This window comes from Phacochoerus africanus, chromosome 1, assembly GCF_016906955.1.
Source record: "Phacochoerus africanus isolate WHEZ1 chromosome 1, ROS_Pafr_v1, whole genome shotgun sequence".
Classification (NCBI taxonomy): Eukaryota; Metazoa; Chordata; class Mammalia; order Artiodactyla; family Suidae; genus Phacochoerus; species Phacochoerus africanus.
This window is the reverse complement of record NC_062544.1, coordinates 62,513,800-62,531,216: the sequence shown is the minus strand read 5'-3', so window position 1 is coordinate 62,531,216 and position 17,417 is coordinate 62,513,800. Positions and strand designations below refer to the sequence as shown.

Here is a 17,417-nt window from a genome sequence, read left to right as displayed (position 1 = left end):
TGGGAAACAGCTTCCTCAACTCCAGAAATGAAAATGTCACCAGAGCTTCTGAGGTTTTGAGTTAATTCAGAAATGATCATGTACTGATCTTTAAAGATTAGTGACTGACCAGTTTCTCAACTCTAAAAGGCAAACCAAGAAATGTGCAAGAGGCAAGGTGTGTCCTCTGCTAAATTGTATTCTCTGACAATTTAGGTAATTGTGACCATCTTAATAGCTAAGACCTTACATGGATTCATTCATTTTATCCTCACAGCCATCCTATGAGGTAAGTCCTATTAATAGCATTCTATTTTATAGATTAAGAAAATTGAGACCCACATTGGTCCACTTCTTGCCTAGCCAATGTGGGGTGGGCCTGAGCTTCTAACCCAGACATGCGGTGTGCCAGAGTCTGTTGTTAACCATATTCTGATACTTCCTCCCATGATAAAATAGTTTGGATTCCCCACCAGCTCTATGTGGAAAAAGAACTGTCTTTTTGATTCAAGTTTTTTGGGGTTTTGTCCCAAGTGAGTACTTCAAATCAGCAAATATTTCTTGAGCCTCAGCTACATATAAAACACCATTTTATGTGCTGTAACACATTTGACTTTTTCATCATTAACGCAATGTGTGGAATATGATTTTAGAACAAGGGTGATACTGTTGAAATAGCTTCATCTGGAAACACATCAGTTTGCAAACAGATTGGCATATTATCCACAAATATAAACATTTACAAAAAAATTCGGGCATCATTTGATGGCTGTTGCCATAATGATTCATTGGCACAAGAGAAATGCTACGTGATGAAAGATGCCAAGGCTGTTTGACACATTTCAGTGGAGTTCATTACACACACGAAACGGAACCAATTTTACTCAACAGTGACTTTGACATTTACAGAAAAATGAAATGGAGGTTTAGAAATGAAGACTTCATGTGAAATCTCTACCAAAAATTTTAAATTGGTTCTATCCTTATGTTACCACTTTTAGAAGATCAGCCATGTTCTAAGACTTATTTTTATTCACAGCAGGTGGCAACCTATTCAAACAGTTTCTTGAGTGATCAAAAGATTGATGGTGAACAAACTTAATTGGCTGTAAAACTCTTCTCTCAGAATAAAGAACATATATGTTTTTTTTTAAAGATTTACTTGTAGGAAGATATTTGTACCACTGGCTTCACTCTATTTATTTCATCCTAATATCACAGTTCTGTTTCTTCGATTGACTAGGTTTTAATTGAGTAAATACCATCCACATTCCCATTGTACCCAGCCACAGTGTGGGGCTGGAGAGATTTCAGGCTCAGAGTTGGTAAACAATACGGTGGGGGAGAAATGTTAAATAATTGTAAATAACCAGCTGTTTCCTACTTCATTGATGATAGAATGTGAGATGTGCAAAAAATTAGTAAGGGATTTATGATACACATGCTAAAAGCCTTACTAATGGATTATGCCAGTGGGTTAGGATGACTTATGGGTAGACAATATTTTTAGAAATGTTTTCTGTGAGCTGCATGATGCAAAGTGCTATGCTACACTATTTATGTGCAACACCATTTATTTGAAGAAACAATTTCATGACAGATTTTAAAACATTCTCTTACTAGGGTAAATGGTTCAAGTATATTAATAATGTTGCCTTATTGAATGCTTACTATGTTTTCAATGCCAAAGTGAATGCTCTGCATACCAAAGAATGAATGTACTTGGTATAATTTGTAAAGCCTAGATAGCATTGTAGTAATATTACACTGAGTAGAATTAATTAAGAACACCAGAACAAAGGTATGCTAAATCTGAATTATAAAACTTTAATTATATTGCTTTTAAATCTATCTAATATTTACTTGTTTGTCTGTAAATAGCATCATAAAATCAGCATCTCAAAACCAGATAATATAGTTGAATCATTCAGACAGTTATCAAACCTAAGTCACTGGAGAAGCCATTCGATCAATAGAGATGTTTTCTAATTAGCATATTAATTATTTGCAAACAAAAGGTGATTCTAAAGTACTCCAGAGAACTGAAGACATTATAGTTTGTCTTATTCTATATATTCTATGAAATATTTTTAATTATTAATTTCCAATAATCTAGGGGGAAAGATTTTGCTAATCAAAGGAAAACTTCAGCCCAGCTTCTGCATTAATTATCACATATTCTAAACTGATAGAACCTGAATTAATGAGGCTCAGGCTCCTTCTAACCGGCATGCATTAAATAAAAGCTGGACTTGACTGTGTACTCTTGTGAAAATTGAAGTATTTATGCATATTGGCTGCCAGGCAAATAAATTTTCAAAGTATGCAATTATCAGTGCTATGTGGGCTTTACCCCACTATCCATAAACATCTTAATTACCTTTCACATATTACTGAAAAAAAGGTTTCTGCAAAGATTCAAACTATTTTTCTGGAGTAACCACTTTTACAAATCAAATTTCTGAGCATACAATTGCCTATAAGAAATAGATATGCTCCCCCCCCCAAAAAAAAAAGATTCCAGCAAAAAGAAAATAAAAAGTAGAGATATAATCTATTAATTAATCTTTTAAAGTTCATTGCTAAACTGTCATTGGGCTGTAATTAGGCAGTTCAAGTTTTATTTTTAGAGAATTTTTGATACTTCTGATTTGCTGTTAATGCTATGAAGGGATGGGACAAAATGTACAATATCCACATTGTTTTGTATTCTTTCCCCTCCCACTGTCTAACCTGGTTCTTTCCTAAGTGAATAATCATACTCTCCTATTTCATGTCCCTTTCTCTCTCTCTTCTCCTTCTGGCACCCCTATAATACAGATGTTGGGTGCATTTAATGTTGTCCCAGAGTTCTCAGAGACTCTCTTCATTTCTTTTCAATCTTTTTTTCTCTTCTCTGTTCTGCATCAGTGATTTCCACTAATCTGTCCTCCACCTCACCTATTCGTTCTTCTGCCTCCTGTATTATGCTGTTGGCTGCTTCTAATGAATTTTTTATTTCAATTGTTGTATTTTACATCTCTGCTTGCTTAAGTTTTATATCTTGTAATTTCTTTGCTCAGTGTTTCCTGTAAATTATCCATCTTTGCCTCCAGTTTATTTCCAATGTCTTGCATCATCTTGCATCATCTTCAGCATCAATAGTCTAAGTCTTTTTCCTGGAGGCTGAGAATCTCCTGATCACTTAGCTGTTTTCTAGGGTTTTTCTTTCTCCCTTATCTGAGTTACAGTTCTCTGTCTTTTCGTTTTTATAGGTTTTTGGTGTGGTGACCCTTTTGCAGATAATAGAGTTGTAGCCTCTCTTACTTCTGGTGTCTGCCCCCCTTGTGGCTGAAGTCAGTATGGGGACTTGCTTAGGCTTCCTGATGGGAGGCACTGCCCACTGGTAGGTGGGACTGATTCCTATCCCTCTGGTGGGCGGGGCTTTGTCTCTGGGTGAGCTTAGAGGTGGCTGTGTGCCTGGGGGGGGGTCTTTAGGCAGAAAATTTACTGAAGGGTGGGGCTGTAATCCCACCTGGATTGTTGTTTGGCCTGGGGCTTCTCAGGCTGATGGGTGGGGCCAGATTTTCCCAAAATGGCCACCTCCAGAAAAAGGCACGCTGATGAATATTCCCAAGAGCTTTGCCTCCAGTGCCCTCCCCCCACAACAAGCCACATTTGCCACCTGTTTTCCCAGGAGATCCTCCAAGAACTGCAGTCAGGTTTGACCCAGATTCCTATGGAGGCTTTGCTTTGCCTTGGGACCCAGTGCATGTTAAAATCTGTGTGTGCCTTTTAAGAATGGGGTCTCCATTTCCTCCAGTCCTGTGGAGCTTCTGTGCACAAGCCCCACTGGCCTTCAATGCCAGATGCTCCAGGGGCTCTTTCTCCCTGTGCCAGATCCCCAGGAGTGGGGATTTGATGTGGGGCTCAGAACTCTCACTCCTGTAGGTGAGTCTCTGTGAACCAGCTAGTTTCCAGTCTGTGGGGCTTCCCACCCAGGATGTATGGGGTTGCTTATATCATGTAATTGCCCCTTCTACCTCTTGATGTGGCCTCCTCTTTGTCTTCTGGAGTAGGATACCTTTTTGAAAGTTTCCAGTCCACTTGGTTGAAGGTTGCTTAGCATTTGGTCATAATTTTGTTGTTTTTAGGAGAGAAGTTGAGCTCCAGTCCTTTTATTCTGCCATCTTAACCCTGTCTTTTTTTTTTTTTTTTGCTTTTTTCACTGATACCTCCTGTTTTAAAATTCTGTTATCTCTGTATGCCCTTACTTTGTTGTCATTTTAGATTACTTCCTGACACCTACAAAATGAGCCAGCGCATCTTATTACTACTTGCCATGTGGTTCTCCTGTATTTTGACTGCTCAGAAGTCAGAAGGGTTCCCACATTTCTCAGAGTTGGGCTACACCAGACCCTTTCTTTCTTTCCTTGAACTTATGGCCATTTATTTAGCACCTTAAGAATCCTGTTTTTTTTGCATCTAAGGTCATGTTTGGAATATGGGGGGGTTCGTTTCATATTTGTAGATTAAAATTTAAAAAATATATATATCATTCATTTTAACTATATCAAATTCTTATCTGGTATAATATAAGCATGTTAAATTACAAGACAATATGTTTGTCCTGTTTTTTGCAAGGGCAGAATTACTACATTGAAGCTAGTTCTGATTTTTTTCCACCTGAATAAAGCAAAAGTGATTTTCAAAACCTTAAGGAAATGGAAAGGGGCGGGAGGAAACACATAGATTCTATGAGTTTATCCTCCAGTGAACTTTCCTTTTGCCCATAGTCTTCTGGAGCCAGGGAATGGGCATAAAGCTTCTGCCTTCTCTGTTTCTATCCCATCAATACAAAGTCCTGAACTGCAGTCCACACAAAGGGAAACAATTAGCAAATGGACTAATACTGATTTTTAAAGTACTTCTATTCTTTAAGAGAATTTGTCTTGCTTGGAAATACCTCTTGAAAAATGAAAAGGTATTTAAGCCTAAAAGGGAACTTTGCTATCTTTTGCAGACATTGCAGGCTGCTGGAGATGGATGCTACACTTGAAATGCAAATAACAGTAACAATAACAGCAGTAGTAGTAGTAATAATAACCGCTAATACTTATTAATACCCAACTAAGTGCCAGGCACTGTCTTAAGTGCATGTAATGACTTATTTAATGCTTACAACACCTTGTGAGATAGTTACTGTAATTATCCCTATTTACAGAGGAAGAAACTAAGGTGCAGTGAGATTAAGCATTTTTTCCAAATTCACAGCACTTTAAACCCAGGCAGTCTGGCTCTAACATTGATCATCTTAACAACTATGCAGTCCTGACTATTAAGAAGTATTATATAAGAATTGCTAAGTTATATATTCAGCAATTTAGAATTTATTGTTTTTTTTTTAACTATGGAATTTCACAGAGAAATCTGTAAAAAGCTAACACCAAACATGATTGGGTCATAGTAATTTGAGTAATTATTCATATTGAGTTTTAACAAGGACACACCCTGCCAAGTTGATACAAAAAGAGCTGGGTTCTAGCAAAACTAGATGTTCTACTTTGAAAGACTGCTTAAATTTGTACCACTTTAAAAGCTTATTACCAGCTAAGCAGAAAAAATATATGAAATACTTGACATTTTGGTATCTGTGATATTAAAAAGAACTAATATTTAATATTCAAGTGGCAACAGCTTGTAGAGTTTGCACACAACACCCACAGGGATCGATTTTTCTTTAAAATGGCCTTTCAGAATCTGCCTTTTAAACAGCTGACACCTCCATTCTCGGCATCCCTCTTTCCTGCCAGCACCGTGGGGCACACACTGAGTGCAGCAGCAGACGTGTAATTCTTCACTGCAGGATTTGTCTATGCAAATAATGGAGGATGTGGGAAATTAAGAAAAATGTAATTTCCACTGAATCAATCTCAGTGTAATCTCTACCGCTAGAAATGAATAGATGTCTTCAGAGGGCTTTTTTCCATATGCTCTCTTGGTCCCCTTTATATACCCTCCCTGAGAAGAGAGAAGAACTGTCATTACCTAATTGGTCATCAGTCATTCCACACTTGCACCAAGGCCACGTGACAAATATACTGTTACCTGGCATTTTTCCAGCGTGACTAATTGTCACAGTACTAATTCACTCACCTGTGGAATTTTCAACTTCCCCAGCCTGCTGTCAAGAAGATGCATAATAATGGGATAAAGGTTTAAAAATGCTGAACACAATGAAATATTTCACTTATATTCCTACAGAAAGCTTCCACTAAACCTCATGTTGGGTAGCTATAATTATTCATTGCTGAGGTTTAGAAGAACTGGTCACATATACATTCATCTGGTAGAATAATAGGAGACGAGGGAACAAATCCTTTCTGACATAGAAGGAAAAAAAATACTGATCAGATTACCTAAAACATGTTTCTTTTTATCTTTCTGCATTTATTCAGTATCTGTACCGGTTTAATCACTACTGTGTTCTACATTATAAAGCACTTCACATTTTGGTTAGTATTATTTAAGAAAGTTTTTTTCTATATCAAATAGGAAGATTCAGGAGTAATTTGCTGAATTTAAAAAAACATATGGAAAAGTTTAGGAGGGAGATATAGCATGTATTATTTTAATTCCATAGACTCATGAACCAAATTGGGACATCATTGCTAATCACTGTGTCCCAAGGATTTTTTAAATGCTAGACTGTGTTCTTAAAAATTAATATTTGCTATAGAAAACTATTACCCACAAGTATAATAGATGACTTTTCTGACAATCTTGCCCTCACTGTGGTACTGAGGTATATTTGAGGTACCTGTGAAAATTACATAGAAACTGTTGGACTAGTTTTGATGTATATGTTTTGTTGATACAAGTAAAATTTGAAGATAAAAGCCCACCAGAATTTCCTAAAGAAATTTGAATAGAATTTATCATTTTATTCTTATATTCTATTAATTATAAACCCTGTTATGTTGTTCTTTAATGTGTCCTATAGTGTTCTCGGCTTGTAAGAGGAAAAAAAATTCTCCTGGTCAAGTTGGGAAATACTGGATTAAATGTAGGCTTAAATCATTGCTACAAAATTCCACTTCAGAAACTTCAATATGCTAATGAGTATTCTGAAGAGAAGGCATAAGGTCTTTTCCAACCTTATTTGACCCAGGCTGTTCCACCACAACACATTCCCAAAGCCAAGAGTCTACAGAACAGGCTTCTGCCTCCACAATGCAGGTGCTCAATACACTCTAGTGAGATTTCAGCATTACCCACTTTCAATTGAATTGAAATTGTCTGTGATATTCTTTGCCTCAGACTTGTTTGTGAGGATAAATATGCAAATAGAATCAGAAACACAAACTCATCTCTTCTAACCAGATCTCAGCCCACATACTCAGAGGTAAAAGAGTAGTGAAATCATCCACTCTGGCATGCTGACCTACAGCAATGCTAGTACTTAAAATAGGATTTCGAAGTGATAGAAAAGGAAAGAGGAAAACAGCAGCTTCATCCTTGGCACTCGCCTTCCATTTAGCATATCTGAAAGACCGTTTTCCTCATTTTGAAATTGATAGCCAACTTATTTTTTTTGTTGTTGTTTTGCTATTCAAATTTCTGTCCTCTTTTTTTCCAGAGCTTATTTGCTCTAACACTGAATTTTAAGCATCTCTAAAAATGCTTGATATGTTATTATTCTTTCCAGATATCCTCTGAGAGCCAAGCCAAGAACATTAAGGAAGAAAGGAGGAATGAGGCTGGATAAAGTGCGGTGAAAAAAGATACTTCAAGCGGAGGAGTACCCACTACTCAGAGACCAGACTGTGTCATCAGAATGAGAACTTACCGGTACTTCTTGCTACTCTTTTGGGTTGGTCAGCCCTACCCGACTTTCTCAACGCCATTGTCTAAGAGGACTAGTGGTTTCCCAGCCAAGAAAAGAGCCCTGGAGCTCTCTGGAAGCAGCAAAAATGAGCTGAACCGTTCAAAAAGGAGCTGGATGTGGAATCAGTTCTTTCTCCTGGAGGAATACACAGGATCTGATTATCAGTATGTGGGCAAGGTAGGATTCCATCGGGCTCTTTGACATTAGGGGGTTAAAAGCCTCCAGAAGTTACTTCTCATAAATAGACAGGGAGGATGTGAATTATCCCCCCAATACAGTAAGAATTGTTGCTTATCTGTTAAGACTTTTTTTTTTTCACTTGAGTAGTTTCAGGAAGAAGACTGTAGCAAGAAGCTGAGAAATGTTAGCACTACAACAAAGAAAGAGAAATGCTTCAGTTGAAAATGAAACGCCCACAACCATCCACATAGGATTATCATAAATCCTATAATTTTTACTTTAGCTTGAAAAATGTAGTCCAGCTATTCTATAAAGTAGGATGTATTAAAAATAGGAATAGAGCAATTAAGCTGTAAGGAAAGGAAGTTTCCCTTTTCTCATTTTGAAAGCAAACATTCTGAGCTTTAGTCCTTTGGCCAGGTTCAAGTTAACTACCTCTTAGCTCTGCTACCTACTGTGCCATCCACTCTCTGACCAAATGGAGCCCTTTGTCCTCAGAACCCACCACTGCCTTAGATCTGGTCCTTTCTGCTCTTGCTGCTGTTTCATCTCATCTCCAATAACTGGCAAGAGCCAAGCATTTCAGAAGCTTGTGATTTAATTGTGGCAAGGTTCACAAAGAAGAAAAATGGTTATGTAAAAGTGCTATTTCCAAATATCTTCTGACCATTTTATTGACTCCAGAAAGTAGAATGAGGAAGTATCACTTATTCCACTCCTTACGTATTACTGGAGCTGAGTCAGGGAACCAGCTTGGTTATTCTGTCTTCAAGAGTTTCACTGACATTTTATCATCAGCTAGATTCCCGCTGCAGAATATCTGCATACTGCAAAGAAGTAAAAAAGCAGGGATACAGGTTTGTGCTTTGCAGGTACTCTGTTTCAGAACATGGTATTGATAAGAAAAACAATTGTCACATCCTTTATATAAGCAAACTGGGAACAAACGTAATAGCGATGATTAAATGTCTTCCTTCATGATTATACAAATTTAAGACATCTATATTAGGATATTACACAAATAGCATAAACTTTACAGATTCCAAGGGCTGCATGTTCACATTTCAATCTGTTATCAAATATCCCTGAATTAACCATGTGCAAATATTCTCTTCAAGCATTTGCCACTTTCACTGAAGGAAAGCCATCCATGGCTTGGGCTGAGGTAACCAGGCATTGTTCCAGTGAAGTGAATTATTAATGCGGAATAAAGTAAGAGAGGAAGTATTCAGTGAAGGGGTGAACATCAACACAGATCCCCAAGGGTCTAGCCTTGTATTTGCTATGAAATTCACACGGTCTGTGACAGCTAAAGAAAGGCAGTCCACTTACTTGTACTTCACTCCATTTCCTTTGTGAAATTTGAATAGCACTACATTAATAGGGTAATTATTGTAATAAAATGTAATAATAATCTTACTATCTTTAAAGCACTTTCTACAATACAAATAATGTTATTGCCATCGAAGATTAAGTTTTTTAAAGTGCTTTATTTAAATAATTGACCCCCCTTTTTCCTCTTCTTCTTTTTCTTCTCAAATTGTGACGCTATTTTACATCAAAAATACCATGTATTTTTAAAGAAAAACCAGATATTTCAAACTACTAGAAGCAGCAGTGGATAAAACCTCAGAAGAATCAGTTTTATGATTATCACTGTGAGAGATAATATTGCCACTGGGACAAGTTGGGAGCTGTGGGCTCAAACAGATCTGAGGCTGAATCACTGTGCTGTCAGTTGCTAGTTGCGGGGCCCGGCACAGGTTATTAACATTTCCAAGCTTGTTTCTTCATCTAGAAAATGCAAGGAGCAATACCTGCCTGCCTCATGCAGTTGCAATGTAAAGTGAGGCAAGAACCTATAGGTGTGTAAAGAACTTATTGTTATTGATGAAAACTCCATTGTATATACCAATCTATCTGTAAAGCATGGAAAGGGAAAACTGGCTTTTATATCATTGCAAAAGTAAAATGATACAATTGACAGCTCTCTCAGAGGCTGGCAAATGTAGAGGATTGTGGAAAAACTCCTTCACAATCACAGCTTCAATGTGACTCATTGGATTTGGATATTTTATTGGCAGTGAGGTAAATTTCCTAACCTCACCAACATCTGCCCCTCCTCCATCTTCTTGAAATTATAACACATAAAAAAATATCCACTGGAAAAAAAAGTAAAGGGGAATAGTTGAATTTTTCGTAGTTGCCAAGGTTGCTAATCAGATGTGTGTAAGAGATTTTCCTGAAATACTGATAATGAATTTTCCTGAATCTGTCTTTGTATTTTATATATGTATTTTTTTGTTTGGGTTTTTTTTTTTTCGTTTTTTTGTTTGTTTGGTGTGGGGGGAGCGGGTTTGACTGCACCCACGGCATGAGGAAGTTCCCTGGGCCAAGGATCAAATCTACACTGCAGCAGTGATAATGCCGAATCCTTAACCACCAGACCACCAGGAAACTTCTTGGGCTTTATGTTTAATAAACAGACAAAAGGAAGAGACTACAATTTGTTTTTGTTTTTGTTTTTTTTACCACAATTAAAAGTAAACAGAAAGAAAATTTTTGTTTTGTTTTTTTGTCTTTTTAGGGCTGCACCCACAGCATATGGAGCTTCCCAGGCTAGGAGTCTAATCCGAGCTACAGCTGCCGGCCTACACCACAGGCATGCCGGATCCAAGCCTCATCTGTGATCTATACCACAGCTCATGGCAACACTGGATCCTTAACCCACTGAGCAAAGTCAGGGATCGAACCCGCAACCTCATGGTTCCCAAGCGGATTCATTTCCACTGCTCCACAATGGGAACTCCCCAAATAAATTTTTTTTTAAATAAAAAAAAAGTTTGTCATGTGGCAACAAGTTGGCCTACTTTTAGTAGATTTGGAATAAACAGATACCTAATGAGATATTCAGATGCACAAGGTCAAGAAATTTGGGAGAAAAAAAAATTAGACTATTAGCAGAGGTTCCAAAACTTTCTTGGTTCACAACGTCCTTAATGCCTCAATTTTTTCATAATGCCCTTAGGCCAAAAGAAATAGTTAAGCCCAAACAACTTACTAAGTATTTATGTTCTAACAGATAAGTAACCAAAAAAATCAAGTAACAGAAAAAATATATATATGTGTGTGTGTGTGTGTGTATATATATATATATTATTCTTAAATAACTACAGTTACTTCCTAATGGACCCTTATTTGGCACTGCACAGCCTCTCGGGTTGGACACCAAGCCCTGGTTTCCTTTTCCACATTGATTTTTACAGGATACTGGCTTTTCAACCTGAGCACTGTGGGAAACCCAGCTTCAAAAATATAGGACATCATCAAAGGAATGTAGCTCCACCTATAGTTGAAACTGTGAATACTCTGTGCTAGTAATTCACAAGCTGTCTGATAGCCCAAGTGTTGCAGTATTTCCCTCGGAATTTTAAAACATTTCCTAGTGCTGCAGTGAGATCCCTGCTGTTCCCCAGGGTGCTTTGGTGCACACTCTGGGAACCATAGGACTGTAGTCAGATTGGCATAGAAAGGCAGACAACGGCTAATAGAACCTTAAATTGTGCCATTAACCCGACTAATAGTGACTTAGAACCTATTCTTGAGGCCTAAAACTGAAAAGATTGATCTGAACATATATAGAAACACTAACTCAGGAAAAGTAATTCCATTGAGCAAATAGCACTTAAAGTAGAAGAGAGAAGTTTTACCTTATAAACATCTGTTTATATGTGTATTCCTTGGTTCCAGTTATTTCGGGTGAGTCAACAGGAATAACAGACAGTGATGATGGTAGGGTGAGGAAAATCGTGAAATGGCATGGAAGCAAAGGGCCATCAGGTGTCAAAGGAGAAAAAAAGAAAGTCACTAAAGCATCTAAGAAGCAGCAGAAGATGGAGGTTGGAGGCCAGAGTGACAATGGAGTGAATACACAAGATGGTACTTAAAAACTGAAGCAAAAGCAAAGGTAGCAAGACCTGCCTTCTTGTGTTAGCTTCAGGCTCCTCAGCATGTGTGGCCAGTAAGATTCTTGAAGAACAGGGACACAGCAGGGCTAGGGAGGGATGCTCTTACTGTGAATAGAATTTAGGAAGGCCAGTTCCCCCCGAAATATTAACAACCTGAACTCTGATTTAAGAGAAAATTCTTGACGTCTCTACTCTCCTGAAAAGGTGGTGGTATGTAGGGGTATCAGGATAGAAAGATGCAGTCCAAAGTGGGTAAAAGTTTGTGAGCTTAAGATACAGGTAAGAACAGATACGGATAATGAATGTGATATTTTTAAAAGTATGCAAGTATTGAGGGGATACTTTTAGCTGATTTAGCATAAGCAGCATCTCTATCACCTAGGAACTTGTTAGAAATGTAGCCACTTGGGCCCCACCTGAGATCCATTGAATCAGAGTCTGCTTTTCAACAAGATCCCTAGGAGAATTTTATGCAGAGTAAAAGTGTGTGTGTTGGCCTGGGTCTCAGTTCCCCAGAGATCCTGAGCTAGGTGGTTTTTAATTAGGTATTTATGATTCTAATATGTGGCAAAATTTAAGAATCACGGCCCTAGGAGAATATTATTGGCAATAATTATATAAGATGGGGTGAGCTCAGTGTTAAAATGGGCATCCACAAAGTATTGTAGAAATATAAAGGAGAGGAGCCAACTGGGTTTGGGGGTTCAGCAGAGCTTCCTAGATGAGGTGATGATGTTGGGATCACGTTTTAAAGGAAGAACAAGTGTTAGCCCACAACGCAGGGGGAGAACCACCAGGGCTTCCTGGTTAACAGGATCAGAACCCAAAGGAGAGAAAGCAGGAGGCTTAAATAGTCAGAGGTTTAAAGATAGAATAATCACGACAGTGAAACTGTCACTGACGCCAGCACAGAAAAAGAAAGGTGCGTCAAGGGCTAAAGAAAAGAGTATTTGATTTTATGTAAAATCTACTTAGAATATCTTTGGCTTTATGTAAACTGAATAGAAAAATAAGAGGGAAGCAATGTAATTCCACATTTTCAGAAAACCCCACACCCCTCCTTCCAGCTTTGCATAATGCAGCAATTCCTTGACAATGATTGGTATATAGTCTAAGATTAAATTCAGTAAGAAAAGAACAGAGGCAGCTATAGATTAGATTTTGAAGACATGGTTATTCATTAATACAATGATGACTATATTTAAAATCTCAGAACTGTGCACAATTTTAGGCAAAATATTCATGTATTGTCATTAAACAGCCCACAGTGACACTTAATTCCCTGTTTCCCCCATTAGATCCTTTACAATGTTCTTAATCCTCCCCTTCCACACAATATATATATAAAACTAGTCTCAGGAGCATTGGAGATGCTTCTGTTTTTAGCAGAATATCAGGAGATTTGTTTTTGTGGAATTTGATCAACCGTATATTTCATAGATATTTTCTAATGATAGCTTTTTGGAAGTTAGTGATGGTTTTCTTTGGGGAAGTTCTTCCAAAGACTGATAGACTGTACTTTTTTTTTTTGTCTTTTTGTCTTTTTGCCATTTTCTTGGGCCACTCCTGCAGCATATGGAGGTTCCCAGGCTAGGGGTCAAATCAGAGCTGTAGCCACCAGCCTACACCAGAGCCACAGCAATTCAGGATCCAAGCCGCATCTGCAACCTACACCACAGCTCACGGCAATGCCGGATCCTTAACCCACCGAGCAAGGCCAGGGATCGAACCCACCACCTCATGGTCCCTAGTCGGATTCATTAACCATTGAGCCATGATGGGAACTCCAGATAGGCTGTACTTTTTTAAAATATCATGAAAATTTGAGTTCTGTTTGAGGCTCTAATGTACAGGTCCTGCTAGTATGCCTTTCTCTTGAGTCTTTAATGTTTACCCAATTCAATGAGGCCACTAATCTCAGGATAATTAGACAGTAATGTTTTAACCACCCATAAAAATAAAAGTTGCCAGCCATATACACCTTTAAAATTAGGAGTGAACAGGTATTTGTTCTTATAATTACACGATCCAAATTCAGAAAACATGAAGCAATATTTTTATTCATTCAAAAAGATAATTTAAAAGATGCTGTCATTAAAAGACTGCTTTCTTTTAGTCCTTTTTTTTTTTTTTTAGAAGTAGGGACCTCCTGGTGCTAATCTGACTAGTAATTCAGAGACTCATTTAACCACCTTTGCTTCCAACAGTAGCATCAGATTGAAGCATCATCATAGCTAACACTTACTGAGCATTGCTTTGTTCTAAACACTCTGCTGAATGCTTCAGGTGTACTGTCTCATTGGATCCTCACCATGGAGGATCAATCCTAATGCCTAGATAGTATTTTTATCCCCATTTTACAGAATACTAAGCTCAGAGAGGTCAAGTACTTTAGCCCAGGGTCTCAGACTGCTAGATCCTGGCAGTCAGCATCTGTCTGACCTCATGGTAACTCAGTTCTAGCCTCTACCCTGTATGTCCACGACTTCACAGAGCCATTTTGAGGCACAAGTGGGGGGGGGGAGAAAAAAAAAGTCTATTCAGTGATTACCTTCGGCTGAGTACTTCCTGAGGCTCTGCTGCGTGAAACCCAAGGGTAGAGAGAAAAAGAAAAAAATTTTAGACTACATTTAAAGAGCTGCACATATGTATTTACATTATTATTACACACACTCCTTTTAATTTTTCTTGATTTTAACTTCCAGAACACATCAGTGCTATTCAAAATAGTTATAGTGCACATTTTTAAATTAGATATGCAATTAGTGCTGTTCTGGTCATCATGATGAAAAAAGGGACTTTTTATTTCCCTTGATAACCTTCTCTACACTTCTGTTCTGATTCAGTCACCTGCAATAATCTTTTCTCCTCATGTCAGAGCAACTGCCTTGGGCACATCTTTCTTCTTCGTCATTTAAATTTAATGCTCGGCCATTTAACATTTTCATATTTCAACTGGTTAGTGTATTTAAGAGAACGTGCCTTCACTTGCTCCTTGAACATCCTTTTTAAAAATGTTTCAAGAAGTGACTTCCCAACTGCCAATAATTTGCAGTAATCCTCATTTCATTTCCACTGTCCGTCAACTGATTTCGCTTTCTTAATGACAAAAGCATCAATTTGCTAGTTTATGCTTAGGACAATGTCCTGTGTAACAGCAGTTTTCTTTCTGAGTCTTAAACTTCCCTCTCTGGAGTCACTCATGTGGAGAGAACAGTTAGAAGTCCTGACCTTGGTCATAAACCCAAAGGCACTGTTTGGCTGCCAGGGTCAGATGAGCAGAATAAAGTACAGAAAGCCAAACAAGGACCCAATCCCAAATCCTCCAACTTCCATGTTATTACGCCTGTGGAATCCTATATCCTTCTGGTTATAATTCAATTTGTTGAAGAAAATGGAGGGATCAAGCTGAATAAAAGAGAGTTAAAGGTTCAAATCCTTTTCGTTCCCACTGAGCTATTTCACCTCCATGCTCCACAAGCCAAACAGAGCTAGAGGTTGTCGGAAGGTTATACGCTACACGCTCATTATAACAAATCCCTAGAATCTAGCTTATAGACATTGTTAAGTATTTCTTTGCTCATCACCTTAACTTGTTTGTACTCTTCTGGAAACATGTAAACACTGGATTTGCACCAGAGTTCTTCATTTTTTGTCATATTATGGGTCTACTCTAGCAGATGGGAATGTAAATTTGCCGACATCCTGGTTTGCATGTCTTTTAAAACAAAAATCCCTAGTTATCATCTTGATTGGCTCATTTCAAAAATCAGGTAGAAATCCCTGATATATTGGTAGTCAACAGTCAATAGATTCTTAAATCACTGATTTTTTTTTCATTTCCATTGATACGAATGACATCATTAGTACGTAAATTTTAATATGAGAAACCAAGAAAATACTGTAACCAGAATTATAAATTTAAGTTTCAGAGGGCCCAGCCTCTCTGGTCAAAATTAAAAGCCATCTTTCTAAGGCTCTACCTTTTCCTACCAAAAATAGTAGTAGGAAAATAAAAAAATAAAATAAACATGTTTTGGAAAGGGGTCCTGCCTTTAACAACCTTCATCGAACTTAGAGATTATGTTTAGATGTTAATGTATCATTGGAAACTTAAGGAGTCAAATCTTTTGTGTAGATGTAGGCTACTTGTTGCAAGGTCCACTCTCCTACAAGCTTTTATGATGTCATTTATTAAGATGACAATGTATATGACATTGCCATCATATAGATATATATATATCATATCCTTATAATCATGCAAAGAATATATTAATATTCTTTGCAAACCCATCTTTCCATCTAGAATTGAAGAAGAGATTGAAAGAAAGTGAAGAATTCTCCATAAGAGAATAAGATCTTTTTTCCTTACTGCCATTATTGATAAATAAGTAAAAGTAATGATAGCTATTCTCAAAGGTCAGTGTGAGAATCCAATTCTAAATTTTGCAACCTGGGATAAGAAAAAAAGCAGCATACTGAAGTATTTCACAGTAAAAATATTTATAGTTTCTTCCAGCTTTCCATTCTCAGAGAATATGTATGCATGAGAAAAGGGAGACATTTTAAAAGATTAAAATGTATACATGTGTGAAATATATGGATAAATATTTTAGGTGAATTGGTGTGTTTCAGAAGACCTGAGGCCAGTAATGAAAGCATAACAAAAAGTCTGAAATATCAGTCTGGATGTAGGATTTAATGCTGACTAGAGGGAACGGAGTTAAGAAAGCAGTTGTAGAAGTTATCTCGGCTCTGGCATTTTCAAATAGATTTGGAGAGAAAACACTTTTCATTCATTCAGCAATTATTCACCAGAGGCTGTAAAGCGAATAGCATGGGCAGCTTGCCTGTGTTTGAGCCTCAGCTATGCGGTGACTACCTGGGTGATATTGGGCAAGTTCTTTAACACCTCTCTGCCCTCCATTGCTTCACCTGTCAAATGAGGAGAGTAATAAAGTCGCTGAGGTGAGGCTTAATTATTACACAGAAAGAGCTTAGAATGGGGCCAGCATAGGTACTCACTAGTAAGGTGCTGAGGGAGGACTGGTATAAGGAGGGAGGGCATTCTACTGTCAAATGTGCCTTAAGAAAACAGGAAAGGTGAAGAGGAGAAAGACCCAAAGGTGCCTAGGTGATGATTCCACTACTGTTCAGTTATGGGCCAGGATGCCACAGCAGCTAAGGCAGCTGCAGACGAGACTCATCAACTGCAATTTGGAGGGCCAAGTGGGTATCACAGTATAAAGTTTTCTTTATTATCCCAACCAAACTAAAGATAAAATGAGCACTACATTTTATGTAAATTGATGATCCTGGTAACTTTTATAGATGCTCCTGTTAAGGCTATTTATGATTTCACTTTAAAACATCATCCCTTAACACCACAATCTGGAGTCTGTATTATTTATTTAAACTCCTGT

General features: G+C 37.7%; 1 protein-coding gene across 1 annotated transcript in view; it reads left to right on the top strand.

Moving 5' to 3' along the window:
* CDH6 (cadherin 6) overlaps positions 1 to 17,417 on the top strand; it is a 126,744-nt gene that overhangs the window by 62,515 nt on the left and 46,812 nt on the right. The window contains exon 2 of the mRNA XM_047767703.1: positions 7,667 to 8,023. Coding sequence (XP_047623659.1) covers positions 7,796 to 8,023 — 228 coding nt within the window. The 5' untranslated portion in view covers positions 7,667 to 7,795. The remainder of the gene's footprint in view (positions 1 to 7,666; positions 8,024 to 17,417) is intronic.